General features: G+C 37.6%; 1 protein-coding gene and 1 long non-coding RNA gene across 11 annotated transcripts in view; one reads left to right on the top strand and one right to left on the bottom strand.

The window, feature by feature from the left end:
• USP3 (ubiquitin specific peptidase 3) overlaps positions 1-25,051 on the bottom strand; it is a 222,414-nt gene that overhangs the window by 13,312 nt on the left and 184,051 nt on the right. For all 6 annotated transcript variants that reach the window (XM_082446768.1, XM_082446767.1, XM_082446766.1 and 3 more), the window contains 3 exons: positions 24,266-24,412; positions 20,503-20,609; positions 20,247-20,327 (listed from right to left, as the gene is read on the bottom strand). In XM_082446768.1, coding sequence (XP_082302894.1) covers positions 20,247-20,327; positions 20,503-20,609; positions 24,266-24,412 — 335 coding nt within the window. The remainder of the gene's footprint in view (positions 1-20,246; positions 20,328-20,502; positions 20,610-24,265; positions 24,413-25,051) is intronic.
• The window catches only part of LOC309654326, a 76,352-nt gene that overhangs the window by 23,977 nt on the left and 27,324 nt on the right, over positions 1-25,051 (top strand). The gene's annotated exons all lie outside the window — the stretch shown is intronic.

Raw genomic sequence — 25,051 nt, 5'->3', positions numbered from 1 at the left:
TTGTGGTTACCATGAGGCTTACATATTATATTTTAGACTTACAACTTATAACAATCTATTTTAAGTTGATAACAAGTTCAAACGCATTCTAAAGCTCCATTTTCCTCCCGCCCACATTTTATGTTTTTGATGTCACATCTTTTTTTTTTAAAACATCTTTATTAGAGTATAATTAATGTCACATCTTTTTATCTTGTCTATCTAACTATTGTATAGTTATTTTACTACTTCTGTCTTTTAACCTTTATACTAGCTTTCTAAGTGATTAATCCGCTACCTTTACTATATATATTTACCTTTAACAGTAAAATTTATACTTTCTGTTTTTGTTACTAATTAGTGCCCTTTATTTTCAGCTTAAAGAAGTCTCTCTAACACTTCTTGTAAGGTCAGTATAGTGGTGATGAACTCCTTTAGCTTTTGCCTGTCTGGAAAACTCTATCTCTTCTTCAATTCTGAATGATAAACTTGCCAGGCAGAATATTCTTGTTGGAAGTTCTTTTCTTTCAGCACTTTGAATATATTGTGCTACTCCCTTCTGCCTACAAAGTTTCTGCTGATTCTCTCCTTGTTTTTAACTTTTGACACTTTAATTATGTGTCCTGATGTGAGTTTTCTATCTCTTTATTGAAGTTCTCACTGTTGTTCATCCATTCTTCTCCTGAGATGGTGAGCATCTTTATGACCATTATTTTGAACTCCTTATCAGGTAAATTACTTATCTCTGTTTAATTAAGGTTTTCTTCTGAGGTTTTATCTTGTTCTTTCATTTGGAACATAGTCCTCTGTTTCTTCATTTTGCTCGACCCTATGCATTGGATACAACAGCCACCTCTCCCAGTCTTGAAGGAGTGGACTTTGTGTAGATGAACCATATTGCTCAACCATGCCCTAGCTCTTGGTTGTCTCTCAAAGCTTTGTGGTTGTCTAAGCAGCCGCCTATTTTATTTTTAGTAGTTCCCAGTAGTTGAAGGTGTGCCAAGACCTGTCAGTGTCCCAAAGGGAAGAATCTCAGGCAGCAGCTTTTAAAGTATGCAAATATATACAGGCCTATGGGACTGCAAGCATAAGTTTCACTAGCCACCAGAGCTGGAGGTGTCCCTCCCACCAGAGTCAGAAAATTGGGGTCCAGACGAGGGTATAAACTCCTTTCTGGGAGATACCAGTGAGCTGTGGCAAGGCAGAGGGAGAGTGCAAAGATGACCTCCCTGGCCTGTGTTGCCTGAGAGTACCTCTCTAAGCCCCTAGGTGTGTGCCAAACCAGAAGCCTGCACCTCAGGCCAAAGCTCCAGGATAAGTAAATTGGCCTCTTTTACAGGAAGACTTGGGGTTTTAGTCTGCTGTCCGTGCAGTGCCCTGGAGGTGGTAGCCTACCAAGCACTATCTTCAATGGTTAGAGTCCTGTGGGACCCAGGAACACAAGTCCCTCCCCCCTGGTCTCCAGAGACAGGCAATCAAGGGGCATCCCATGGGCTGCAGTCACAAAAAATGGGGCACCAGACATGTGTAAGAGCTCCCCTTCAGGAGATACTGCAGCTGTGGAGCATGGCAGAGGAGAGGACAGCACCCATCCTCCAGGTTCTCTGGAAAGGATTATAGTCAGCCCTTAGGTGTGTGTCTAATTAGAAGCCTAGCCCTCAGGCTGCAGCTATGATGATAAGCATATAGGCCTCTTTCAGAGCAAGGCGGAGCTCCTAGGTCTGTTGCTTCTTGCTGTGCCTGGAGAGTGACAGCTGTTTAAGAGCTCTTTCTCCATTGCTTACAGTCCTCTGGGACCTGTGAGCATAAGCCCTGCTGGCCACCAGAGCCAGGTGACATACAGGTGTCCCCTGACAGCAGCTACAAAAATCCGAGTGCCAGACAAAGGGTATAAGCTCCTTTCTGGAAGATATTGGTGAGCTAGAGCAAGGCTCTACCCTTGCTAGAACACAAAGGTTGCATCTGCTGGCCTCCACTCCCTGAGAGCAACTCTGTAGGCCCCTAGAACTGTGCCAGACCACAAGCCTGCCCCTCAGGCCAAAGCTCCTGGACAAGCAAAGTCTCAGAAAGACTGGGTATGTTTCTCTGTTTTCTATGCAATGCTGTGGGGATGGCAGTCTGCCAAGAACTGTCTCTCCATTGTTATAGTCTCATGGGATGCAGGAATGAATGTAAGCCCCGCTGGCCTCCAGAGCCAGGTGATAAAGGGGCATCCCCTGATGGGAGCTGCCAAAACTGGGGCACCGGATGCATGTGAAAGTTCCCCTCCAAAAGATGTTGGTGCTCTGGAGTATGGCAGAGCAGAGCCTGAAGATGGTGCCTGCTGTCTGGAGCAAAACAAAAAAGGATTGTAAAGATGGCACTAACCCAAAGCAGAACACACACACAAACAAAACGCAGCACCTGCAGGTTTTACCAAGGCAAAGGGAGAGCATGAAGATGGCAGCCACCAGCCTCCATCCCTGGAGGGTATCTCAGCAGGCCCCTGCCCTTCAGGCTGATGCTTTAAGGTTAGCAAATAAGCCTCACATAAAGTCTCGGTGCTTTTCAAAGGCCTGCTTCTGCATGGGACCCTAAAGTGAGTGAGTCTGTGCACAAACCCTTTAAGAGCCATTTCTAAGTCTCGTGGGTCTGGTGGATGCAAGCCCTGCTGATTTTCAAAGCTGTTTTGAGGCCTCACCTCTCAAGTTCAGGTCTTAAAAGTTGGGGTCCCTGGTGAAGGGAGAAGCTCTGGGTTTTGAGTTCCCTCCCTATGTGGGTTGCTGCCCTGGGTGTGGGCTTATGGTGAGATTGTCTCAGCCTCTCCTACCCACTACAATGTGGTTCCCTTCTTACTTGCCCAATGTGCAGGAGTCGCTGTTAGTTTTTAGGGTTTTTTCAGAGCAAATTGTTCCATATGTAGCTGTAGATTTGGTGTGTCCATGGAAGGAGTTAAGCTCAGGATCTTCCTATGTCACTGTCTTGAGCTGGAATCCCCATGCATTCTTTTTTTCTTCTTCTTTTTTTTTTAATTGAAGTATAGTCAATTTGCAATGTTGTGTTAATTTCTGCTGTACAGCAAAGTGATTCAGTCATATGTATACATACATTCTTTTTACATTCTCTTCCATGGTGGTTTATCATAGGATATTGAATATGGTTCCCTGTGCTATACAGTAGGACCTTGTTGTTTATCCATTCTATGTATAAAAGCTTACATCTGCTCACCCCAACCTCCCACTCCATCCCTCCCCCAACCCTCTCCCCCTTGGCAACCACAAGTCTGTTCTCTATGTCCGTGAGTGTTTCTGTTTTGTAGATAGGTTCATTTGTGTCATATTTTAGATTCTACATATAAGTGATATCATATGGTATTTGACATTCTCTTTCTGACTTACTGCATTTAATATGATAATCTCTAGTTACATCCATGTTGCTGCAAATGGCATTATTTCATTCTTTTTATGGCTGAGTAATATTCCATTGTGTATATGTACCACATCTTTCTTATCCATTCATCTGTCGATGGACATTTAGGTTGTTTCCACATCTTGGCTATTGTGAACAGTGCTGCCATGAACATAGGGGTGCATGTATCTTTTTGGATTAGAGTTTTGTATGGATATATGCTCAGGAGTGGGATTGCTAGATCATATGGCAACTCTATTTTTAGTTTTTTAAGAAACCTTCATACTGTTCTCCATAGTGGCTGCACCAACTTACATTTCCCCCACCAGTGTGGGAGAGTTCCCTTTTCTCCACACCCTCTCCAGTATTTGTTATTTGTACAAGTTTTTAATGATGGCCATTCTGACGGGTGTGAGGTGGTACCTCATTGTAGTTTTGATTTGCATTTCTCTAATAATTAGTGATGTTGAGCATCTTTTCATGTGCCTACTGGCCATTTGTATTTCTTCTTTGGAGAAATGTCTATTTAGGTCTTCTGCCCATTTTTCAATTGGGTTGTTTTTTTGTTGTTGAGTTGTATGTACTGTCTGTATATTTTGGAAATGAATCCCTTGTCGGTTGCATTGTTTGCAAATATTTTCTTCCATTATGTAGATTGTCTTTTTGTTTTGTTTATGGTTTATTTTGCTGTACAAATGCTTGTAAGTTTGATTAGGTCCCATTTGTTTATTTTTGTTTTTATTTCTATTGTCTTGGGAGACTGACCTAAAAAATCATTGGTATGATTCCCTGCAGGCATTCTTGACTATACCTTTGCTCCCTGATCCCAATACCTGGAATGTACATCCCACAACTGCCTCTCCTCAACTCAACTCTTCACGTTTTGGTTTTTTTTTTGAGCCTTTCCCAATCTCCAGGGGAAGTGACCCTTCCCTCTTAACTTTGTCCTAATAGATTTCTTTAATACTACATTGCCAACTTGCTATTTTATCTCAAGGATGGTTCCTAGGAAAGGGTGTATTGTTTTGACCTTTTATTTCCTGAAGCAAGTTACAAATATTAAACTTAGAGTGACGCTGCCCTTAGGGACCTCCGCAGTTACACATCTCTAGCTACAAAGAGCACTGACTATGCCACAGACTGGCTTGTACTATGAATCCCTTTAGATTGATCACTATGGTCTTGTAATCTCTGAAGCTAAAATTATGAGAACTTCCATCAGCAAGTATTTGTTGCATCGTGTGAAAAGCTGTAACCTTGCAGGGAAGGAGGGGGAGGTGGGGAATGGGATTAGACATAGGAAAGAAAAATATAATTTTCCACATTTAAAAATCAGCATGTAAACACTCAATAAACTAGGAAAAGAAGGCAACTTCTTTAACATGATAAAGGTCACATATGAAAAATTCAAAGCAAACATCATACTGAATGGTGAAAGACTGAAAGCTTTTCCCCTAAGATTAAGGAACAAGACAAGGATGCTTTTGCCACTTCTATTCAACATAGTATTGGCAATTTTAGCCAGAGCAGATAGGCAAGAAAAAGAAAAGGCATTAAAATTGAAAGGAAAAAGTAAAATTATCTGTTTGCAGATAATACGATCTTTTATGTAGAAAACTCTAAAAATAAAAAAACTAACTTCTAGAGCTAATATACCAATTTGGTAAAGTTACAGGATACAGAATCAACACACAAAAATCAGTTGTTTTTGTACACTAACAATGAACAACCCAAAAAGAAAATTAAGACAATCTCATTTACAATAGCATTTTTTAAAGGAATAAAATACTTAGTAAAACATTTAACCAAGGAGACAAAAGATTTGTACTGAAAACTACAAAACACTCCTGAAAGAAATTTTATAAAGACCTAAATAAATGGAAAGACATCCCACGTTCATGGATTGGAAGACTTAATATTGTTAACATGACAATACCACCAATAGCAGTACAAAGATTCAATGCAATTTCTGTAGAAATCCCAGTGGCATTTTTTGTAGAAATAGAAAAGCCCATTCTAAAATTCATATGGAATCTCAAAGAATCCCAAATAGCCAAAACAATCTGAAAAAGAACAAAGTTGCAGGACTCACACTTTTCTGATTTCAAAACTTACTACAAAGCCATAGTGTAGTACTGACATAAAGTTAGTTTTCAGGGTTTTTTCAGAGGAAATTGTTCCATACATAGCTGTAGTAGTGACATAAAGTGAAAGAGAATAGAGAGTCCAGAAGTAAACCCTCAGATATATGGGCAATAGAATTTTGACAAGAGCAACAGGATCATTCAATGGGGAAATGACAGTCTTTTCAACAAATGGTGCTAGGGAAACTGGATATCCACATGCAAAAGAATGAAGTTAGACCCTTACCTAATACCATATACAAAAATTAATTCAAAACTCTTAGAAGAAAATATAAGGGAAAAGCTTCATGACTTTGGATTTGACAATGATTTCTTTGATATGATACCAAATGCAGGGGCAACAAAAGAAAAATTAGATAAACTGGACTTTGTCAAAATTAAAAACTTTTGTGTATCAAAGGACACTAACAACAGAGTGAAAAGACTAACCACAGAATGGGAGAAAAATATTTGCAAATCATGTCTCCAGTAAGGGATTAATAGATAAAATATATAAAGAACTCCTACAACTCAACAACAACAAAAATAAACCACTTGATTCAAAAATAGGCAAAGGACTTAGACATTTCCCCAGAGAAGATATACAAATGGCCAAATAAGCACATCATTCAACATCATTAATGATTAGTAAAATGCAGTTCAAAACCACAATGAGATACCACTTCACACTCATTATGATGGCTATTATTTAAAAAAAAACTGAAAAATAACAGGTATTAGCTAGAATATGGAGAAATTAGAATCCTCATGCATTGCTGGTGGGAATGTAAAATGGTGCAGCCACTGTGGAAAACAGTTTGGCAGTACCTCAAAAAGTTAAAGAATTACCATATGATCTAGCAATTCCACTCCTAGGTATACACTCAGAAGAACTGAAAGCAGGGACTCAAACAGATATTTGTACACTTACGTTTGCAGCAACATTCTTCATAATAGCCAAAAGGTAAAAGCAACCCAAAGTTACATCAACAGATTAATGGATAAACAAAGTGTGGTATATATGTACAATGGAATATTATTCAGTCTTAAAAAGGCAGGCAATTCTGATACATGCCATAATAGGATGAACCTTGAAAACGTTATGCTAAATGAAATATGCCAGTCACAGAAGGATAATAGTATGATTCATAGAATGTAGAATAGAGGTACCAGGTCTAGGGAAAGAGGAATAGGGAGTTACTGATTAATTGGTACATTTTCTGTTTTGGATGATTTTTAAAGTTCTGGAAATAGTGGTGATGGTTGCATAATATTGTGAGTTTACTGAATGCTGCTGAATTGTACACTTAAATTATTAACATGGTAAATTTTACATATATTTTACCAGCATAAACAAACTTTTTTTTAAAAATAAGTGAAAATCAGTATCTGCCTGAAACTTTCATAAAGCAAATAAACAGAGTAGGCAAGAATGATGACTCTGAGATGCTCGGTCACTCAGCTTCCCCGTCCCATTAACCAGGTGGTGGTATGATTTGCTAGCAAGACTTCCATTCCCCAAGTCTCCCCGGCCACATAACACTGAGAAGCAGAAACAACTTGATGGTGGGGAAGCATCTTTTTCCTATATTTAACCAGCATTGAACCACTTTCCTGTGTATGGAAGCATGCAGTCATTCAGAGGGAGTTACTAATGAGTTAGTAGGTGGCATTGTGAAAGTCTCCGTTGATAATTATTTAGACCCTCTAATTTCAGGAACATGATACCCTTACAAATGTTGAGATTATTGAAAGAATATATCAACATTTCACAGCGACTCAGTTGCATTTTTGAGACCAAAATGTAAAATGCACAGAAGTACTGGCGTGCTCTCTGGTTTCTTCTCCCTGCTAAGACGTGGGTGGGCGCCTCTGCAGCCGCCTGCAGGACTCCCTCCGTGGGGAGGCCCCGTCCACTTTCCACACACAGGCCTACAGCCACAGCATCTGGCCTTGGCCCTGCATCATCCTGCTCCTTTTCTGAAAACAAAGCCCCTCCCTCTAGCAACCGTCCAGTCCTTTTCTTCTCCCCAACACAGTTTCACCTTCCTCCAGCATCTTTTTGCTTTCCAACATTTTCTTCCTTTGTATTTTTCTTCCTCCCTGACTTTTTGAGAGGCTTAAACTTATGGGGTGACCACCAAGTAAGTGGTCCCACAACTGACTTATGTACAAGATAGTGCAGAGTTCCCTCCTTTTCATGTGAGGCCGTACATGATAAACCAAAATGGAATAGAAGCCATGAAAGGCCCATCAGACAATTCACACGCAAGCAATACAAGCTGAGCCTAGTTTTTCCAACACTCAGTTTTAAAAATGGTGGCCCCAGCTGCCTCTTGGAGCCCTTTCTCTCTCTGTTCTCACACCTCTCCCTGGCGCTGCCACAGGCCCAGGAAGCCCACACCTGCGGCTGTCCCCAGACAATGACAGGCCAGAAAACTGCTGTGCCGGGGGTAGCCTCTAGGGAGTATTTTCAGTGAAGAAACGACATTATAAATTCTTGCTGGATTTGTAGAGAACTACCCCCACTACCACAATCATCTCCCTATGGGTTTTAAAAAGCTTCTTTAGTTCTCCTGAAAAGTTAAGGCCTATTTGTAATGGTTTCTTGGGTTAAAAAAATAATAACAATTCTAAAGTTCCAACTGCTGCCTTTTTATAAAGCAGCTTTTAAAGGAGTTTTTAAATTAAAATATCCTTAACCATGGTATTTCTGGAAATAAGCTTATAAGGGATGTTTCTTTTCCTCTTTGTGCTCTTTTGAATTGTCCCCAAATTCTATAATAAACAAAGAATTTTGCTTCTTTGTTTGAAACATATGCACACAAACATTTCTTTAAAAGGGGGACTGCCTAGATACAGCATCTCCTTGACATTCACAGATTTGACAACTGCCATCTTAACTATTTGAAAAGTCTGAATGACCCCGAAATGTACTACAGTGTAATATTTTGCAGCAGCATGAACGTGAATCTCACCTCAGAGCTCACATGTAGAAGTGAGTCACATGGCTGGTGACCAGTCTACTAGGCACCCATCACTCACACCGCAGCCAAGTTTTGTTGTTCTCTACTTACCTTCATTAAGGATCTGAGAAAACTGCTTAACGTTTTCATTTGTACTTTACTGCATTTCATGAGGGAAAAATATATGTGTGTGTGTGTTTGTGTGTGTGTGTATATATATATATATATATATATATATGCCATATATATGTGTATGTATGTGTGTGTATATGTGTGGGTGTGTGTGTGTGTATACTCATGCCATGGTGGCTTCTGAAACTCCTAAGATTCTTAAAGGTTTCAGGGCACATATTTCATAAATGTCAGTCTAACGCATTACATAAACTGTTAAACAGTATTCTATAGAGAGCAGGGAATAACACTGATTTGTTGAAGTTACTAGATCACTTTGTACACTATATAAATTAAACAAAGCAGTAATTGGGAAGTATGCATAAATAATCCACATTTTGTTTTACTCCCCCAAAACAAATATATAAAGATGATACAATAAGTTAAAAAACTCAAACAATATAAAAGAGATGAAAAATAGTCCCAGTTCCATTTCTTTCTGAATCCCACTACCCACTAAGATAGTCAATGTGAACAGGTGTACGCTGCTCAAGAATTTTAATGCACGTATTTTTTTAATATTATATAAATGGAAGAATTCATGGAGTAATGCTATATATATACTTCCATGGATAGTGTTTGACTCTACAATATTTTGTAGCTTTCTGTGGCCTAGCTGTTGATCAGTTTTATCTTTCTTAAATGTTACATAGCACAGTGTATTAAACCAATGCCCTACTGATGGACATATAAGTTATTTCTGATTTTTTGCAATAGCAATGTTTCCATGAATATCTTTTACATATGTTACTGTCCACGTTCACAAATGACATTACTATGTCTAAAAAAAAGCCCATTAAAAATGGTGATCACTACCCTCTGAAAACAACTGTACTAATTTATACTCCTAACACCAATATATGAGAGTGCCCACCTTATGAAACTTTCATTAACAATGCATATTATCTGTCTTTATCATCTTGACTAATTTTGCTTTACTTACACTTTCTTGAATATAAATGAGACTTAGTATTTTTCCAGATGTTAAACTGACCATGTGCATTTCTTTCTTATTCATATATTTTGCCCAAGTACTTTTTTTCATTTATGTTACAAATATTAGTTTCAAGTTTATCATCTTTTCTACTTTGTTTATGGCATCTTTTACCATTATACAGTTAAATTTATGAATTTCTAGCCTTCATGATATACTTACAAAGCTCTCTCCTACAACACGATCAAAAAGATGTTTTACTATAATGTCCTTGTGGTTTTATTTTTCACACTAAATCTTGAAGTCTCAAATTAATCTGGGAAAACATATGAGTTAGGAATGAAATTAATGATTCCCACATAAATTTTCATTTACACTAACACAACTCATTGACTAATTTCTTATTTTCTCCACTAATTTGAAGTGTCTCCTTTGCCACATAGTAAATTCCCATATACATAGTACTTCTAGGACACTACCTATGTCATCTCTGTCCTGCTCCATTATTTTTGTTTTAAAACTTTTTTAGTTCCTCTTAAGAATATCTGCTTATAAAAGAAATTCTGAACTAATTAGAATAAATTTAAGGAGTAATTTGGGGGAAAACTACATCTCTATCATACTGGGTCTTCTCATCCAAGAATATGACATGGCTCTGTTAATTCTGGCTTTTTCTGTCCTTTTATAAAGTTTTATAATTTCTTCATCTAGGTCTTGCATATTTCTCAATAAATTTATCCTCAAGTACTTTTGAGTTTTTAATACAACTGTGAATAGGATCGTTTGCTATGTATAAGAAAGCAGTTGTTTTTTGCCTATTTTCTACTTGGCCATCTTACTAAGCTTTTTAGCTCCACATTAAGCACTTATTTATCAAATCAATATCTGTGTTTATTTTTTGTTAACTGAGGGCTAGAAAGGCAGGTCTCCTGCGTTCCAGAGATAGCTAGGGCTAAACATTCTTTCATAATTTCCAACTGATTCTCTTGAAATGTTCTCGGTATGTAATAATTTAGTCTTTCCTCTTCACTACTTATTCTTATTTCCTTTCCTTGTCTACTGCCTTGTCCCACAGCAGCAGTCCTCCTGGCTGATTCCTGACTGTAATGGAAAGTCATTAGTGCTTCACTATTAACTGTGATGATCACTGACAGCTTCTGATAGATAATCCTCAACAAGTTAAGAAAACATGTCTATTCTTATTATAATAGGGCTTTTTTTTTTCTTCTTTTAATCAGTCATGAATTTGCAATTTTATCAAAACCTATTTGGGCATTTTGATTTTTCTTCTCCCAATAAATTATACTTTCTAATATTAAATCAGTCTTGCATTATTGAAATAAATCCTACTTGATCTCTGTATATTACTGTTTTAGGACACTACTGGGTTCTATTTGCTAACATTTTATTTAAGATTCTTTAATTTATAGTATTAGTAAGATAAAGCTACATTTTTTTCCCATTCGGATGGTATCTTTGTTAGGGTTTAGACATGGGGTTATTTTAGCCTCTCATACACCCTCTTTCAGTTAAATGATTTCAAATGACAGTGGTCTTTCTCACCATCACCTTTCCTTTTTAAATGAAAACTAATCTTGACAATTACAGATCCAAAAAGCACATAAGTAATTCTAGCCAAGTAGATGTCTAAGCATGTTAAAAGCAAGACTTATCAGGTAATCACACATCTCCATCCCCATTTAATAAACAAATGTGTATTACTCAACTAAAATTCATCACACTATGGACTGTCCAAGAAAAATGACTGCCCTTAATTGATATTAGTGGTAAACAAAAAGAGAATGAAGCATTACCACACCCCATCATATACTTCTTAAAGCTGACGCAAGCTATTTGTTTATTTTTCACTGAAGTGTATTTGATTTACAATACTGTCTGGGTTTCAGGTGCACAGCAAAGTGATTCAGTTATACATACGCATATATCGATTTTTTCAGATTCCTTTCCCTTATAGGTTATTACAAAATATTGAGTATAGTTCCCTGTGCTATACAATAGGACCTTGTTGGTTATTTACTTTATATATAGTAGTGTGTATATGTTAATCCCAAACTCCTATTATAATTTATCCCTTGCCCAGCTTTCCCCTTTGGTAACCTTAAGTTTGTTTTCTATGTCTGTGGGCCTATTTCTGTTTGGTATATAAATTCATTAGTATCTTTTTTTTTAGATTCCATATATAAGTGATATCATGTGGTATTTGGTCTTTCTCTGTTGGCTTACTTCACTTAGTATGATAATCTCTAGGTCCATCCATGTTACTGCAAATGGCATTATTTTATTTTTTATGGCTGAGTAATATTCTACTGTATATATGTACCACATCTTCTTTATCCATTCCTCTGTTGATGGACATTTAGGTTGCTTCCATGTCCTGGATATGGTAAATAGTGCTGCAGTGAACACTGGGGTGCATGTATCTTTTCAAATTATGGTCTTCTCCAGATATGTGCCCAGGAGTGGGATTGCTGGTCATATGGTAGTTTTAGTTTTACTTTTTTAAGGAACCTCCATACTGTTGTTCATAATGGTTGTAACCAATTTATATTCCTACCAACAGTGTAGGAGGTCTCCCTTTTCTCCACAACCTCTCTCCAGCATTTATTGTTTGTAGACTTTTTGATGATGGCCATTTTGACTGGTGTGAGGTGATACCTCATTGTAGTTTTGATTTGCATTTCTCTAATAATTAGTGATGTAAGCATCTTTTCATGTGCTTTTTGGCCATCTGTATGTCTTCTCTGGAGAAATGTCTGTTTAGATCTGCCCATTTTTTGATTGGGTTGTTTGGTTTTTTTGTTATTGAGCTGCATGAGCTGTTTGTATATTTTGAAGATTAGTCCCTTGTCAGTTGTTTCATTTGCAAATATTTTCTCCCATTCTGAGGGTTGTCTTTTTGTTTTCTTTATGGTTTCCTTTGCTGCACCGAAGGTGTTAAGTTTAATTAGGTCCCATTCGTTTATTTTTGTTTTCATTACTGTAGGAGGTGGATCCAAAAAGATTTTGTTGTGATTTATGTCAAAGAGTGTCCTGCCTATGTTTTCCTCTAAGAGTTTTACAGTATCCAGTCTTACATTTAGGTCTTTAATCCATTTTATTTTTGTGTATGGTTTTAGAGAATATTCTAGTTTCATTCTTTTACACATAGCTGTCCAGTTTTCCCAGCACCACTTATGAGACTGTCTTTTTTCCATTGTATATTCTTGCCTCCTCTGTCATAGATTAGTTGACCATAGGTGCATGGGTTTATCTCTGGACTTTCTATCATGTTCCATTGATCTGTATTTGTTTTGGGGCCAGTACCATACTGTTTTGATTACTGTAGCTTTGTAGTGTAGTCTGAAGTCAGGGAGCATGATTCCTCCAGTTCTGTTTTTCTCTCTCAGGATTGCTTTGGCTATTTGGGGTCATTTGTGATTCTATTAAGATTGTAAAATTTTTTGTTCTAGTTCTGTGAAAAATGCCATTGGTAATTTAATAGAGATTGCATTGAGTCTGTAGATTGCCTTGAGTAGTATAGTCATTTTGATAATACTGATTCTTCCAAATCCCAGAATGTGGTATATCTTTCCATCTGTTTGTGTCATGTTCAGTCTCTTTCATCAGCGTCTTATAGTTTTTGGAGTATAGGCCTTTTGCCTCCTCAGGTAGGTTTATTCCTAGGTACTTTGTTCTTTTTGATGTGATGGTAAATGGGATTGTTTCCTTAATTTCTCTTTCTGATCTTTGGTTGTTAGTGTATAGGAATGCAAGAGATTTCTGTGTATTAATTTTGTATCCTGCAACTTTACCAAATTCACGGATGAGCTTTAGTAGTTTTCTAGTAGCATCTTTAGTATTTACTATGTATAGTATGTCATCTGCAAACAGTGACAGCTTTACTTCTTTTCCAATTTGGATTCCTTTTATTCTTCTCTGATTGCTGTGGCTAAGGCTTCCAAAACTATGTTGAATAAAAGTGGGGAGAGTGGACATCCTTGTCTTGTTCCTGATCTTAGAGGAAATGCTTTCAGCTTTTCACCATTGAGTGTGATGTTAGCTGTGGGTCTGTAATATATGGCTTTTATTATGTTGAGGTAGGTTCCCTCTAGGCCCACTTTCAAGAGTTTTTATCATAAATGGGTGTTGAATTTTGTCAGAAGCTTTTTCTGCATCTATTGAGATGATCATATGGTTTTTATTCTTCAATTTGTTAATGTGGTATATCACACTGATTGATTTGAGGATATTGAAAAATCCTTGCATCCCTGGGATAAATCCCACTTGATCATGGTGTATGACCCTTTTAATGTATTGTTGGATTTGGCTTGCTAGTATTCTGTTGAGGATTTTTTCATCTATGTTCATCAGTGATATTAGCCTGTAAGTTTCTTTTTTGTGGTACCTTTGGTTTTGGTTATCAGGGTGATGGTGGCCTCATAGAATGAGTTTGGGAGTGTTCCTTCCTCTGCAGTATTTTGGAATAGTTTCAGAAGGATAGGTGTTAACTCTTCTCTAAATGATTGATAGACTTTGCCTGTGAAGCCATCTGGTCCTGGACTTCTGTTTGTTGGAAGTTTTAAAATCAGAGTTTCAATTTTGGTACTTATGATAGGTCTGTTCATATTTTCTGTTTCTTCCTGGTTCAATCTTGGAAGTTTGTACCTTTCTAAGAATTTGTCCATTTCTTCTAGGTTGTCCATTTTATTGGCATATAGTTGCTTGTCTCTTGTGATCCTTTGTATTTCTATGGTGTCCACTGTAACTTCTTTTTCATTTCTAATTTTATTGATTTGAGCCCTCTCCCTTTTTTTCTTGATGAGTCTGGCTGAAGGTTTATCAATTTTGCTTATCTTCTCAAAGAACCAGCTTTTAGTTTCCTTGATCTTTTCTGTTATTTTCTTCATCTCTATTTCATTTATTTCTGCTCTGATCCTTATGATTTCTTCTACTAACTTTGGGTTTTGTTTGTTCTTCTTTCTCTAGTTGCTTTAGGTGTAAGGTTAGGTTGTTTACTTGAGATTTTTCTTGTTTCCTAAGGTAAGATTGTCTTGCTATAAACTTCCCTCTTAGAATTGCTTTTGCTGTGTCCCGTAAGTTTTGTATCATCTTGCTTTCGTTTTCATTTGTCTCCGGGTACTTTTTGACTTCCTCTTTGATTTCTTCAGTGATCCATTGGTTGTTTGATAGCATACTGTTTAACCTCCACATGTTTGTTTTTTTAGTTTTTTCCTTGTAGTTGATTTCTAATCTTACAGCATTGTGGTCAGAAAAGAAGTATGATATGATTTCAGTTTTCTTAAATTTACCAAGGCTTGCTTTGTTGCCCAACATGTGATCTATCCTGGAGAATGTTCCATGTGCACTTGAGAAGGTGTATTCTGCTGCTTTCAGATGGAATGTTCTATAAATGTCAATTACGTCCATTGGGTCTAATGTGTCATTTAAGGCCTGTGTTTCCTTATTTATTTTCTGTCTGGATGATCTGTCCATTGATGTAAGTGGGGTGTTAAAGTCCCCCACTATTATTGTGTTACTGTCGATTTCTCCTTTTATGGCTATTAGCATTTGCCTTATATATTGAGGTGCTCCTATGTTAAGTGCATATATATATTTACAGTTGTTTTATCTTCTTGGATTGATTCCTTGATAATTTTGTAGTGTCCTTCATTGTCTCTTGTAACAGTCTTTAAAGTCTATTTTGTCTGATATGAGTATTGCTACTCCAGCTTTCTTTTGATTTCCATTTGCATGGAATAGCTTTTTCCATCCCCTCACTTTGTCTGTATGTGTCCCTAGATTTGAAGTGGGTCTTTTGTGGACAGCATATATATGGGTCTTGTTTTTGTATCTATTCAGCCAATCTGTCTTTTGGTTCGAGCATTTAATCTGTTTATGTTTAAGGTAATTATCAGGATGTATGTTTTTTTTTTTTTTAATTATTATTTATTTTTGACTGTGTTGGGTCTTAGTTTCTGTGCGAGGGCTTTCTCTAGTTGCGGCAAGGGGGGGGGCCACTCTTCATCGCGGTGCGCGGGCCTCTCATTGTCACGGCCTGTCTTGTTACGGAGCACAAGCTCCAGACGCGCAGGCTCAGTAGTTGTGGCTCACGGGCCCAGTCGCTCCGCGGCATGTGGGATCCTCCCAGACCAGGGCTCGAACCCGCGTCCCCTGCACTGGCAGGCAGACTCCCAACCACTGCGCCACCAGGGAAGCCCCAGGATGTATGTTCTTATTGCCATTTTGTTAATTGTTTTGGATTTGTTTTTGTAGGTTTTTTTCCTTCCCTTCCTCTTTTGTTCTCTTCTCTTGTGATTTGATGACTATCTTTAGTGTTGTGTTTGGACTGCTTTTTCTTTTTCGTGTGTGTGTCTATTATAGATTATTGGTTTGCAGCTACACTGAGGTTTTGATATTGCAGTCTATATATATATACAGGATTAAGTTGCTGGTCTCTTAATTTCAAATGCATTTGTACTCTCCTCTTCTCACAGTTGCTGATTTTGATATCTTATTTGTGGTTTGATGATTTCCTTTACTGTATGTTTACCTTTGGTGAGCTTTCCCATTCGTAATTTTCTCATTTCTAACTGTGGCCTTTTCCACCTAGAGAAGTTCCTTTTCATTTGTCATAAAACTGGTGTTGCTGAATTCTCTTAGCTTTTGCTTGTCTGTAAAGCTTTTGATTTCTCTGTTGAATATGAACGAGAGCCTTGCTGGGTTGAGTATTCTTGGTTGTAGGTTTCTCCCTTTCATCACTTTAAGTATATCATGCCACTGCCTTCTGGCCTGCAGAGTTCCTGCTGAAAAATCAGCTGATAACCGTATGGGGATTCCCTTGTATGTTATTTGTTGCTTTTCATGTGTTGTTTTTAATATTTTCTTTTTGTCTTTAATTTTTGTCAATTTGATTAATATGTGTCTTGGTGTGTTCCTCCTTGGGTTTATCCTGTATGGGATTCTCTGCACTTCCTGGACTTGAGTGTGTGTTTCCCTTCCCACGTTAGGGAAGTTTTTGGCTATTATCTCTTCAAATATTTTCTCAGGCCCTTTCTCTCTTCTCCTTCTGGGACCCATATAATGTGAATGTTGGTACATTTAATGTTATCCTGGAGGTCTCTTAGACTGTCCTCATTTCTTTTCATTCTTCTTTCTTTATTCTGTTCCACAGAAGTGATTTCCACCAGTCTGTCTTCCAGCTCACTTGTTCGTTCTTCTGCCTCATTTATTCCACTATTGATTCCTTCTAGTGTATTTTTCATTTCGGTTATTGTATTGTTCATCTCTTATTGTTTGTTCTTTAAAGTTTCTAGCTCTTTATTAAACATTTCTTGTATTCTCTTGGTCTGTGCCTCCATTCTTTTTCCGAGATCTTGGATCAACTTTACTGTTATTACTCTGATTTTTTTTTTCAAGTAGATTGCCTATCTATCTCCACTTCATTTAGTTGTTCTTCTGGGTTTTTATCTTGTTCTTTCACCTGGAACATATTTCTCTGCAATCTCATTTTATCTAAATTTGTGTGTTTGAGGTCTCTGTTCCCCAGGCTGCAGGACTGTAATTCTTCTTGGTTCTGGTGTCTGCCCCCTGGTGGGTGAGGTTGGCCCACGGGCTTGTGCAGGCTTCTTGGTGGGAGGGACTGGTGTCTGCCCCCTGGTGGGTGGAGCTGGGTCTTGTCCCTCTGGTGGGCAGGGCCAGCTCAAGCGGTGTATTTATAGGTGGCTGTTGGCTCTGGATGACTTTAGGCAGCCTGTCTGATGATGGGTGGGGCTGTGTTCCCACCCTGTTGGTTGTGTGGCCTGAAGCATCCCAGCACTGAAGCCTGTAGGCTGTTGGGGGGGTCAGGTCTCTTTGCCAAAATGGTGACCTCCAGGAGAGCTCACACCAATTGAGTATTCCCTGGGGCGTCTGCCACCAGTGTCCTTGCCCCCACAGTCAGCCACAGTCAACCCCTGTGTCCCCAGGAGACCTTCCAAGACCCTCAGGTAGGTCTGACCCAGGCTCCTATGACTGCTTTGCCCTGGGTCCCAGTGCATGTGAAACCTTGTGTGCGCCCTCCAAGAGTGGAGTCTCTGTTTCCTCCAGTCCTATGGAGCTCCTGCACTCAAGCCACCCTGGCCTTCAAATCCAAATGCTCCGGGGACTCCTTCTCCTGATTCCAGACCTCAAGGCTGGGAAGCCTGATATTGGGCTCAGAACTCTCACTCCTGTGGCAATCTCTGTGATATAATTATTTTCCAGTTTGTAGATCACCCACCCACTGGATATGGGATTTGATTATATTGCAGAAGCGCCCCTCCTACCGTCTCATTGTGGCTTCTTCTTTGTCTTTGGGTATAGAATATCTTTTTGGTAGGTTCGAGTCTTTTTTGTTGATGGTTGTTCAGCAGTTAGTTGTGATTTGGTGTTTTTGTGAGAGGAGGTGAGCTCAAGTCCTTCTACTCCACCATCTTGTCACCAGCCTCTCCCTCATTCTTAAGCAGAAGTTGAGCCCTCACAGGCAAATGTCTTTGATGCTTCATCATGAAAGGTAATTGCCACTGCATGCTTCTTTGTCTCTCGAGACAGCCTGGTTATATTTTTGATGTTGTATAGTTCAGTTACCTTATGAAAGTTTCTGAAATGTGCTGCCTTTCATCTGGAAATTTTTCTAGCCCTCTGTGTCCTTTACTAGGCGCCTTCTTGAAAACCACGAGCATCATCTGAAAATCCCGTTTTGTTGCATTTCGCAGATACTGCATGGTTTAGAAATTCTAAAGCTGACAGTAAGCTCTTTAACAAAATGAAGTCTGAGAATTCAAAGGAAAGCCAGCTGAGAATACAGGAAACATGTTTCCAGCCAAACCCTCAACACCTCAGGATGGTCTGGGCCCCCTGATGCTAATACCAATCTTTATCAGATTTCAAGGAGTCTATGCCAAGAAAAATACTACTTGGGATGTGAGGCAAATTCCATTTGCCACTATTCTTGTTTATAGTACCAGTCAACCACCTAAGTTAAGCTGTGTCATACACTCTCCTGGATGGTCTCAAGAAAGGAACATCTCTCAGTATTAGGGCATTAAGTTTAAGTGGAATGTTACAGAGGCAATAAGAACCATGTATGACCAATTCAGGAGGGGTGGGGGGAATCAGCACGGAAGGAAGGAGGAAAGAAACCTGAACAAATGAGTGTCTCTGGGTCTTCCAATCAGTCAAAAATCATCTGGACTAACGGTTTTGTTAAACATGAGAAATTATTATTCAAATATATACCCACATATATATATTGAGGAACAGTATTTTTTACTACATTAATATTATTAGTGTTCTTATTGATATTTTAAGATGAAGTCAATCTAATTTAGATTATATAATTTGAGGCTCTTTAAAAATTTAACTTTCACTGATTTCCTCTCTAAATGATCAAATAATATTTGTTTTATGCTTGTTAGCCTGTATTCACATGCCATAAATATAAAGGGAAAATGATCTGACAGACACTTGATATCAAGTATATTGTGATATTTTCTTAATCAATCTCAAATAGGCCAAAACAGTTTTAGAGAAACATACTATAGCCACATATTTTAGGGGGAAGTGGCGTGGATGGGGCTTCCTTAAATTTATTCTGTACTCCTGTTCAAAAGAGACAATCAATCAATCAACACTGTTGTATAGGTGGTGAACAAACTAAAAGCATCTACAAAGTGTTTTCATATACATTTTACAGGATAATTTGATTCTACAGCAGCACCGTCTAATAGAACTTTCTGCAACAGTGGAAATGTTCTGCATCTGTGCTGACCACTACAGTAGCCACTGGCCACATGTGGCTACTGAGCACTCTAAATATGGCTAGTATAACTGAGCAATGGAATTTGAAATTTCACTTTGATTAATTTAAATTTTAATAGGCACATGTGACTTCATGGTTGCATATTGGACAGTAAAGTTTTAGACCAACAGAATCTTCTGTTTTGTAAGAAAAGTTTATATGTATATTAATCATTATGACAATACTCCCTAAAACTTTTAGTGAACATGTAATTCAGGGTAGAAACTTTTTATTTTCCTTCACTGTAGAGGTACTTAATAACAGAACACATACTAGATCCTCTTTCTTTTTTCTATCCTAGTTTCTTCTTTCTGTGACTAAAAAGAACAATTAGTCATTTTAGTGGTTGGTCAAGGACAGGTCTTTTGCCTTGACTAAAGTAGTTAATACTCATCAAGGAAAAAATCTGTTCAGAAATCTCTCAAAGTAAATGTGAATTTTAATCTTGCAATTAAAAGCAAGGCCTCAGCCTTAGCCAACAGTTATGTCATCAAGAGAGCTCTCAAATTATTAGTCATACAAAAGAGCGAATGACACCATAATTTATAAAACTTTTCTGAGGTTCTTTCTTCCTCTGGTTACTAGTGGAATATCCATAGAATAAATTCTATTTCATTAGATCAGAAAAAGTTTTGTTACAAACTTTCAATTTTAAACTAGTTTTAAAAAGAGGAGAAAGGTGAGAAATATTTTATGTTTCACCTGGCAGGTCAGTATCTCTGGCAGGCATTCTTGCTAAACAGAATTTTTTTGTACAAGAAAGAAGAGACATTCAGGTTTGACGCCTGTTAAGTTATAACACAAATTCATTAAAACAATCATTTGCTATTTCAAGGGGGAAAAATTCTAGAACATTAAAGTATCTTTACCTCGTAATGAACAAACTGGTCCATTTTCTTGATTCTTAGAGCGCTTATTTCTGAACTGACTTGGAATATCTAATGAAAGGTCTTAAAAGGAAATAGGAAAACAGAACTGTTAAAGGAATATAACCACACTCAAAAAATAATTTCAAAAATTGATGTATTTTTAAGGATTTATCTCTTTACTGTCTTAGTTTTCAAAGGAAACATTAGTTATTATTTTAATACAATATCATATCTCCATATGCCACATATGTCTTACCTAGGAATGGATCAAACTTTCTAGATTCTGTCCCACATATGAGGCAGTTAACCTCATTTTGGAGAATGCCTCCGAATATAGCCGTGACAACTGTAGATGCTCCATTTCTAAAGAAAATCACACAGGAAAACATCTCAGTAAAAAACTAAAATACATATGTGTAAAAGGTCCTATAGGTGGCTCTGTTTGGGGGGGTATATATATATATATATATATATATATATACACATATCATTTATTAATTTAAATTATAAAATAACACAAAAATTTCGAAGCTACATATAGACGTATACCAAATAAAAGGTTTAAGCCACTGGCCTTCCCCCAGCTCCTCTCCTAATCCCACTACTTTGTACAAAAGTTACTAACAAACAAACACTGAACATTTGCCATTACTAACAGATCACGTACATGCCTGTACTCAGGGCAACAGGACCCCTTTCCCTCAATTATACCCCTCAGAAAAGAGGGAACTGCCTTAGATTGGACCGTTTGCAAGACTTCTCATATTAGGGGGAGCTCTCTCAATTACTTTACTTTGAACAACAACCTTGATCAAAGATAGTTTCAGATTTTTTTAGATGGTCATATTTGGGGAAAATGAGGTAAACAAATTTAATACATACTTAGTAATCACTGGTGGAGATATGACTTCACATTTGAAGTGCTGGATGTTACTATCAACAAGCCTTTTAAAAAGCTCACTTAAAACAATATAATAATTCCCTTGTGGAGATCAAAAAATATGTACAGCACTTTAAGAACAATAAAAAACCAACTGTCTTAATGTTACTTAACCTCTCTGTGCCTCAGCTTCATCAAATGTGAAACAGGCATAACATCTATCTACCTTCGAGGCCTGGTGACGATGAAATGGGAATATACGTACAGTGCTTTTAGACAAGTGCTTACCAAAAAGAAAGCCCTTGGAGTGTTGTAAGCATCTTTTATAACAATAATCAGGATCATACCTGCTTTTCTTTCCTAAGTACGTATCTTGGACATGTAACTCACTCTTTGACAGGTGCACAGCCTGCCACGATATGGACAGAGAATGCACAAGAACAGCTGAGGAAGTGCACCAGTGACAGCATGATTAGCAAGCACATATTATTTAGCACTTACATGCCAGGCTCCATTCTAAGTACTTTCCATGTAAATCAATTAATCCTCACAACAACTCTGAGGTAGATAAGATTATCCCCATTTTGCAGACCAGGAAGCTGAGGTTCATAGGTTAAATAACTTGGCCCAGGTTCACACAGCTGGCCTGACCTGAGCACCTGCTCTGGACACTATGCTCCTTCTCTTAATTTAACTAATATAATATTAATGGGTAAATCAGCTATACTTCAATAAAAAAATATTATTTTAAAAACCAAAATGGCTTTGGGTTTCACTGCAACAACAGGAACCCACATAAAATTGTCAACAGAACAAATAAAGATGAATCAGAATAAAAATATTAATGGATACTGAGGTTCATTTGTGTGCTTTCATTAATAGTACTACAGTGAACACATATTAACTTTTGTGCACTTATGCAGTTACTTGAGCCAGTATATTGCTCTTTTTCGCTAATAGCAATTTGAGGTGGTTTCTGTCACTTGCATCAGATTAGTACTCCTAATACACTGAACCATACTTCGAGTTGCTCCAAATTAGACCTACTGCAATGATGAGACAGACAAAACCTACCTGAGCAATTCTATTATTTTAAAAGTTTGCTTCCTTTTCTATGAAAGGGCTTCCTTCCTTACTGGCAAAAGAAACATACTGTAGCTTTTTTGTTTTTTTTAAGTTGTTCATAGGATACACATGGCTTCAGTAAATTACAAAGGGAAGATACAATGGGAACTGTAGGATATAATGGCCATTTCAGGTTTTAGGTTTAATATCTGTATCACAAAGGATATACACCCCCCAAAAAAATCTACTGAAAAATAAAGGGACTATGACTGACCCTTTCATCCTGATGTTCACACACACTGCTGCCTTTAATTAAAATGGAAACTGCTTTATTAAAAAGCGGTACATTTAAACTCAATGTACTTCTTCCTTTATAATTTCTTCCTCTGAGAAAAAGATACTAATGAATTCTTGGCTATCTGATATGTATGGCATTAAGCTTAGTCATTATACAATGACTTAAAACAAGATTCACGAATTATTTCAAAATCACTGTTCCATTTATCATAACTACACAATGAGAGAGTTTAAATATTGGCTACTTGGACAGGCTATTATGCTGCAAAGTTCCTTTATATTGGCACTCGTGATTTTCTATGTATTAAAAAGAACACATCCGCCATTTATTTCTACCATCCTCACCCCCCACCTTCAGTAGGGTTCCGTGTGTTTATACGAATAAATACAAATACAGGAGACCTTTTTTTTTGTAGTTTTAGCAAATATGATCCTTAGATCCTGAAATGCATCCTCCAGTGAATGTAAGGAAATATAAAGGAGCCTGAGTTTTGAATACTTGATAATTTTTTTATGTTCCTAACTCACTAATGGAACTTAAAATTACTATTATTTAAAATATCATGAAAGGGTATGGATTAATACTGAAAACTCATTAGTTACTAAAAGAACATCTTGTATCACACAATGTGATTCCCTAAGGGTGCCCTGGGCATCAAATAAAATAAGACATATATCCTCTCACTTCACACAGACTGTCCTTCATAGAGCCCAGTTCAATATCCTTTGTGTATGAATATATCATCCTAAAATACAAAACAGAATTTTTCATTTAATACTATGTTTGATTTGGTGCTAGCAGCAAGAACATTTCTACCAAATCACAGGTCCTTCCCTTTCTGTACTGGATTCTAATTTGAACCATAGCTCCTAGGACCTAGGTTCAAACATTTAAAAAAGTATGGCAATTCATATTGATTGCCCATCTCCGATACAGTCAGATTAGCTGTGAGACTGCTCTGTCATTAAAAAGACCTTATCTTACACAAAATCCGATTTACGGACTGCCAGGCAATATACTACAGCAAACCCTATATAGAACTTACTCTTTTCTTCTTTCTTTGGGAAGTTTGTCTAATAAATCCCTTTCCTGCATAGGTCAGTATGAAACTCTTCCCAAAATTTGAACAAAAGGAGACAACTAACCAAGATCCAAGCTGAAATAAAAGTCAATTATCTCTCCCTCAGCAAAATAAACATTCTGATCTCAATGTATATTTTGGGGGTATTAGTACGTGGGAAAGCAACCCAAAAGGTTTGTTTTGTTCATACTGAGAGGCAAAAAAAAATTCTGAAAAGTTACAAATGCCTCAATTTGATTAAAGAACAGACATATTTTTGGAAAATTTAAGTCCAAATGAGGCTTTAGGAAAATTCACATTCAAAATATTTTAAGCCTTTGTTATTAGTGAACAAATGTAATTATTTTAGTATATGAAAATTGTCTCCCATCCATTATTCAGTACATTTGGAGGAAAATTTTTAAGTGCTAAATTGTACAAATATTTTCTATTTCTTCAAGTTTAAAAGTAATCTATAAAAAAAAAAAGTAATCTATAGCAAATAACAATCAGAACTACACCTAGATGCAAGTACAGGATGCCTTCGGTCTGGAAGCAGGAGGCATGTGCTAGTCCACTTGGTCACAAAGTTCAAGTGCACAAAAGTTTCAGCAAAGGTCCACAAAGCTTTCCACCTTCCATTGTAAATCTAATAAACAATAACACCAGTAGAAATCTGAGGTCGTCCCAGAAAACAAAAGGAAACTAAATCTTACATGCAACATTTGTTACTTGCAGACAGAGTAGAATTCTCTTGCAGAATTGATGAGCGGGAAATACCGTTGAAACCGCCCTGGAGTTCCAAGTGCAGGTGGTCTAACAGGTAGCGCATGAACTCATGAGCGTCCTGCTGCTGATAGCCCCTTGAAGCAAACAGAAACAGTTACTGTGGGGCTCCGCCTGCCCAGCCAAACACGCAGGGGGGCAAAGTGTCGAGAAGGGCCACAGCCCTGCGCTCAGAGCACGGGGAGGCGCCCTGATCCTTCCTCCTCACTTCCTCCTTGGTTTACACATAAAAGTACCTTCAAGACAGAATTCCACTACTGAAAAACAAGTTTGAAAACACAGAATAGTAGAGTTAATTGGAATTCTAGTGATCTCAACTGACCTCACTTAAGAGGAAAACTGAGGGGCAAAAAAGGGGTTGTGTGACCTGCCTGAAGTCCTGCAAAAGGAGAGTAACATGTCTCCCGCATGGACTGAATCTTCCCGTTTCCCACATGGCCTCTAGAAGATGCTCACATGTTAAAATTTCACATCTTAACCTGCACCAGAAAACTAGGTCTAAACCACCATTATAAGAAATAAGGAATTTAAAACTAAATCTTTAGACTGAAAGATACTAATTTTTAAACAGTGGCTGAAAGGAAGAAAAACTTTATCTAAAGAGTTAAAGATGTGTAACATTCTATACTTGCATCCTAATCTCTGATTCAAGACATTTTTTAAATAAATAAAAACTTTAAAATGCATTGACTCATAATTATGCTCTAGCCTAAAAC

This window comes from Balaenoptera physalus (genome assembly GCF_965194825.1).
Source record: "Balaenoptera physalus genome assembly, chromosome: 2".
NCBI lineage: Eukaryota > Metazoa > Chordata > Mammalia > Artiodactyla > Balaenopteridae > Balaenoptera > Balaenoptera physalus.
This window is presented reverse-complemented; position numbering and strand designations above follow the sequence as displayed.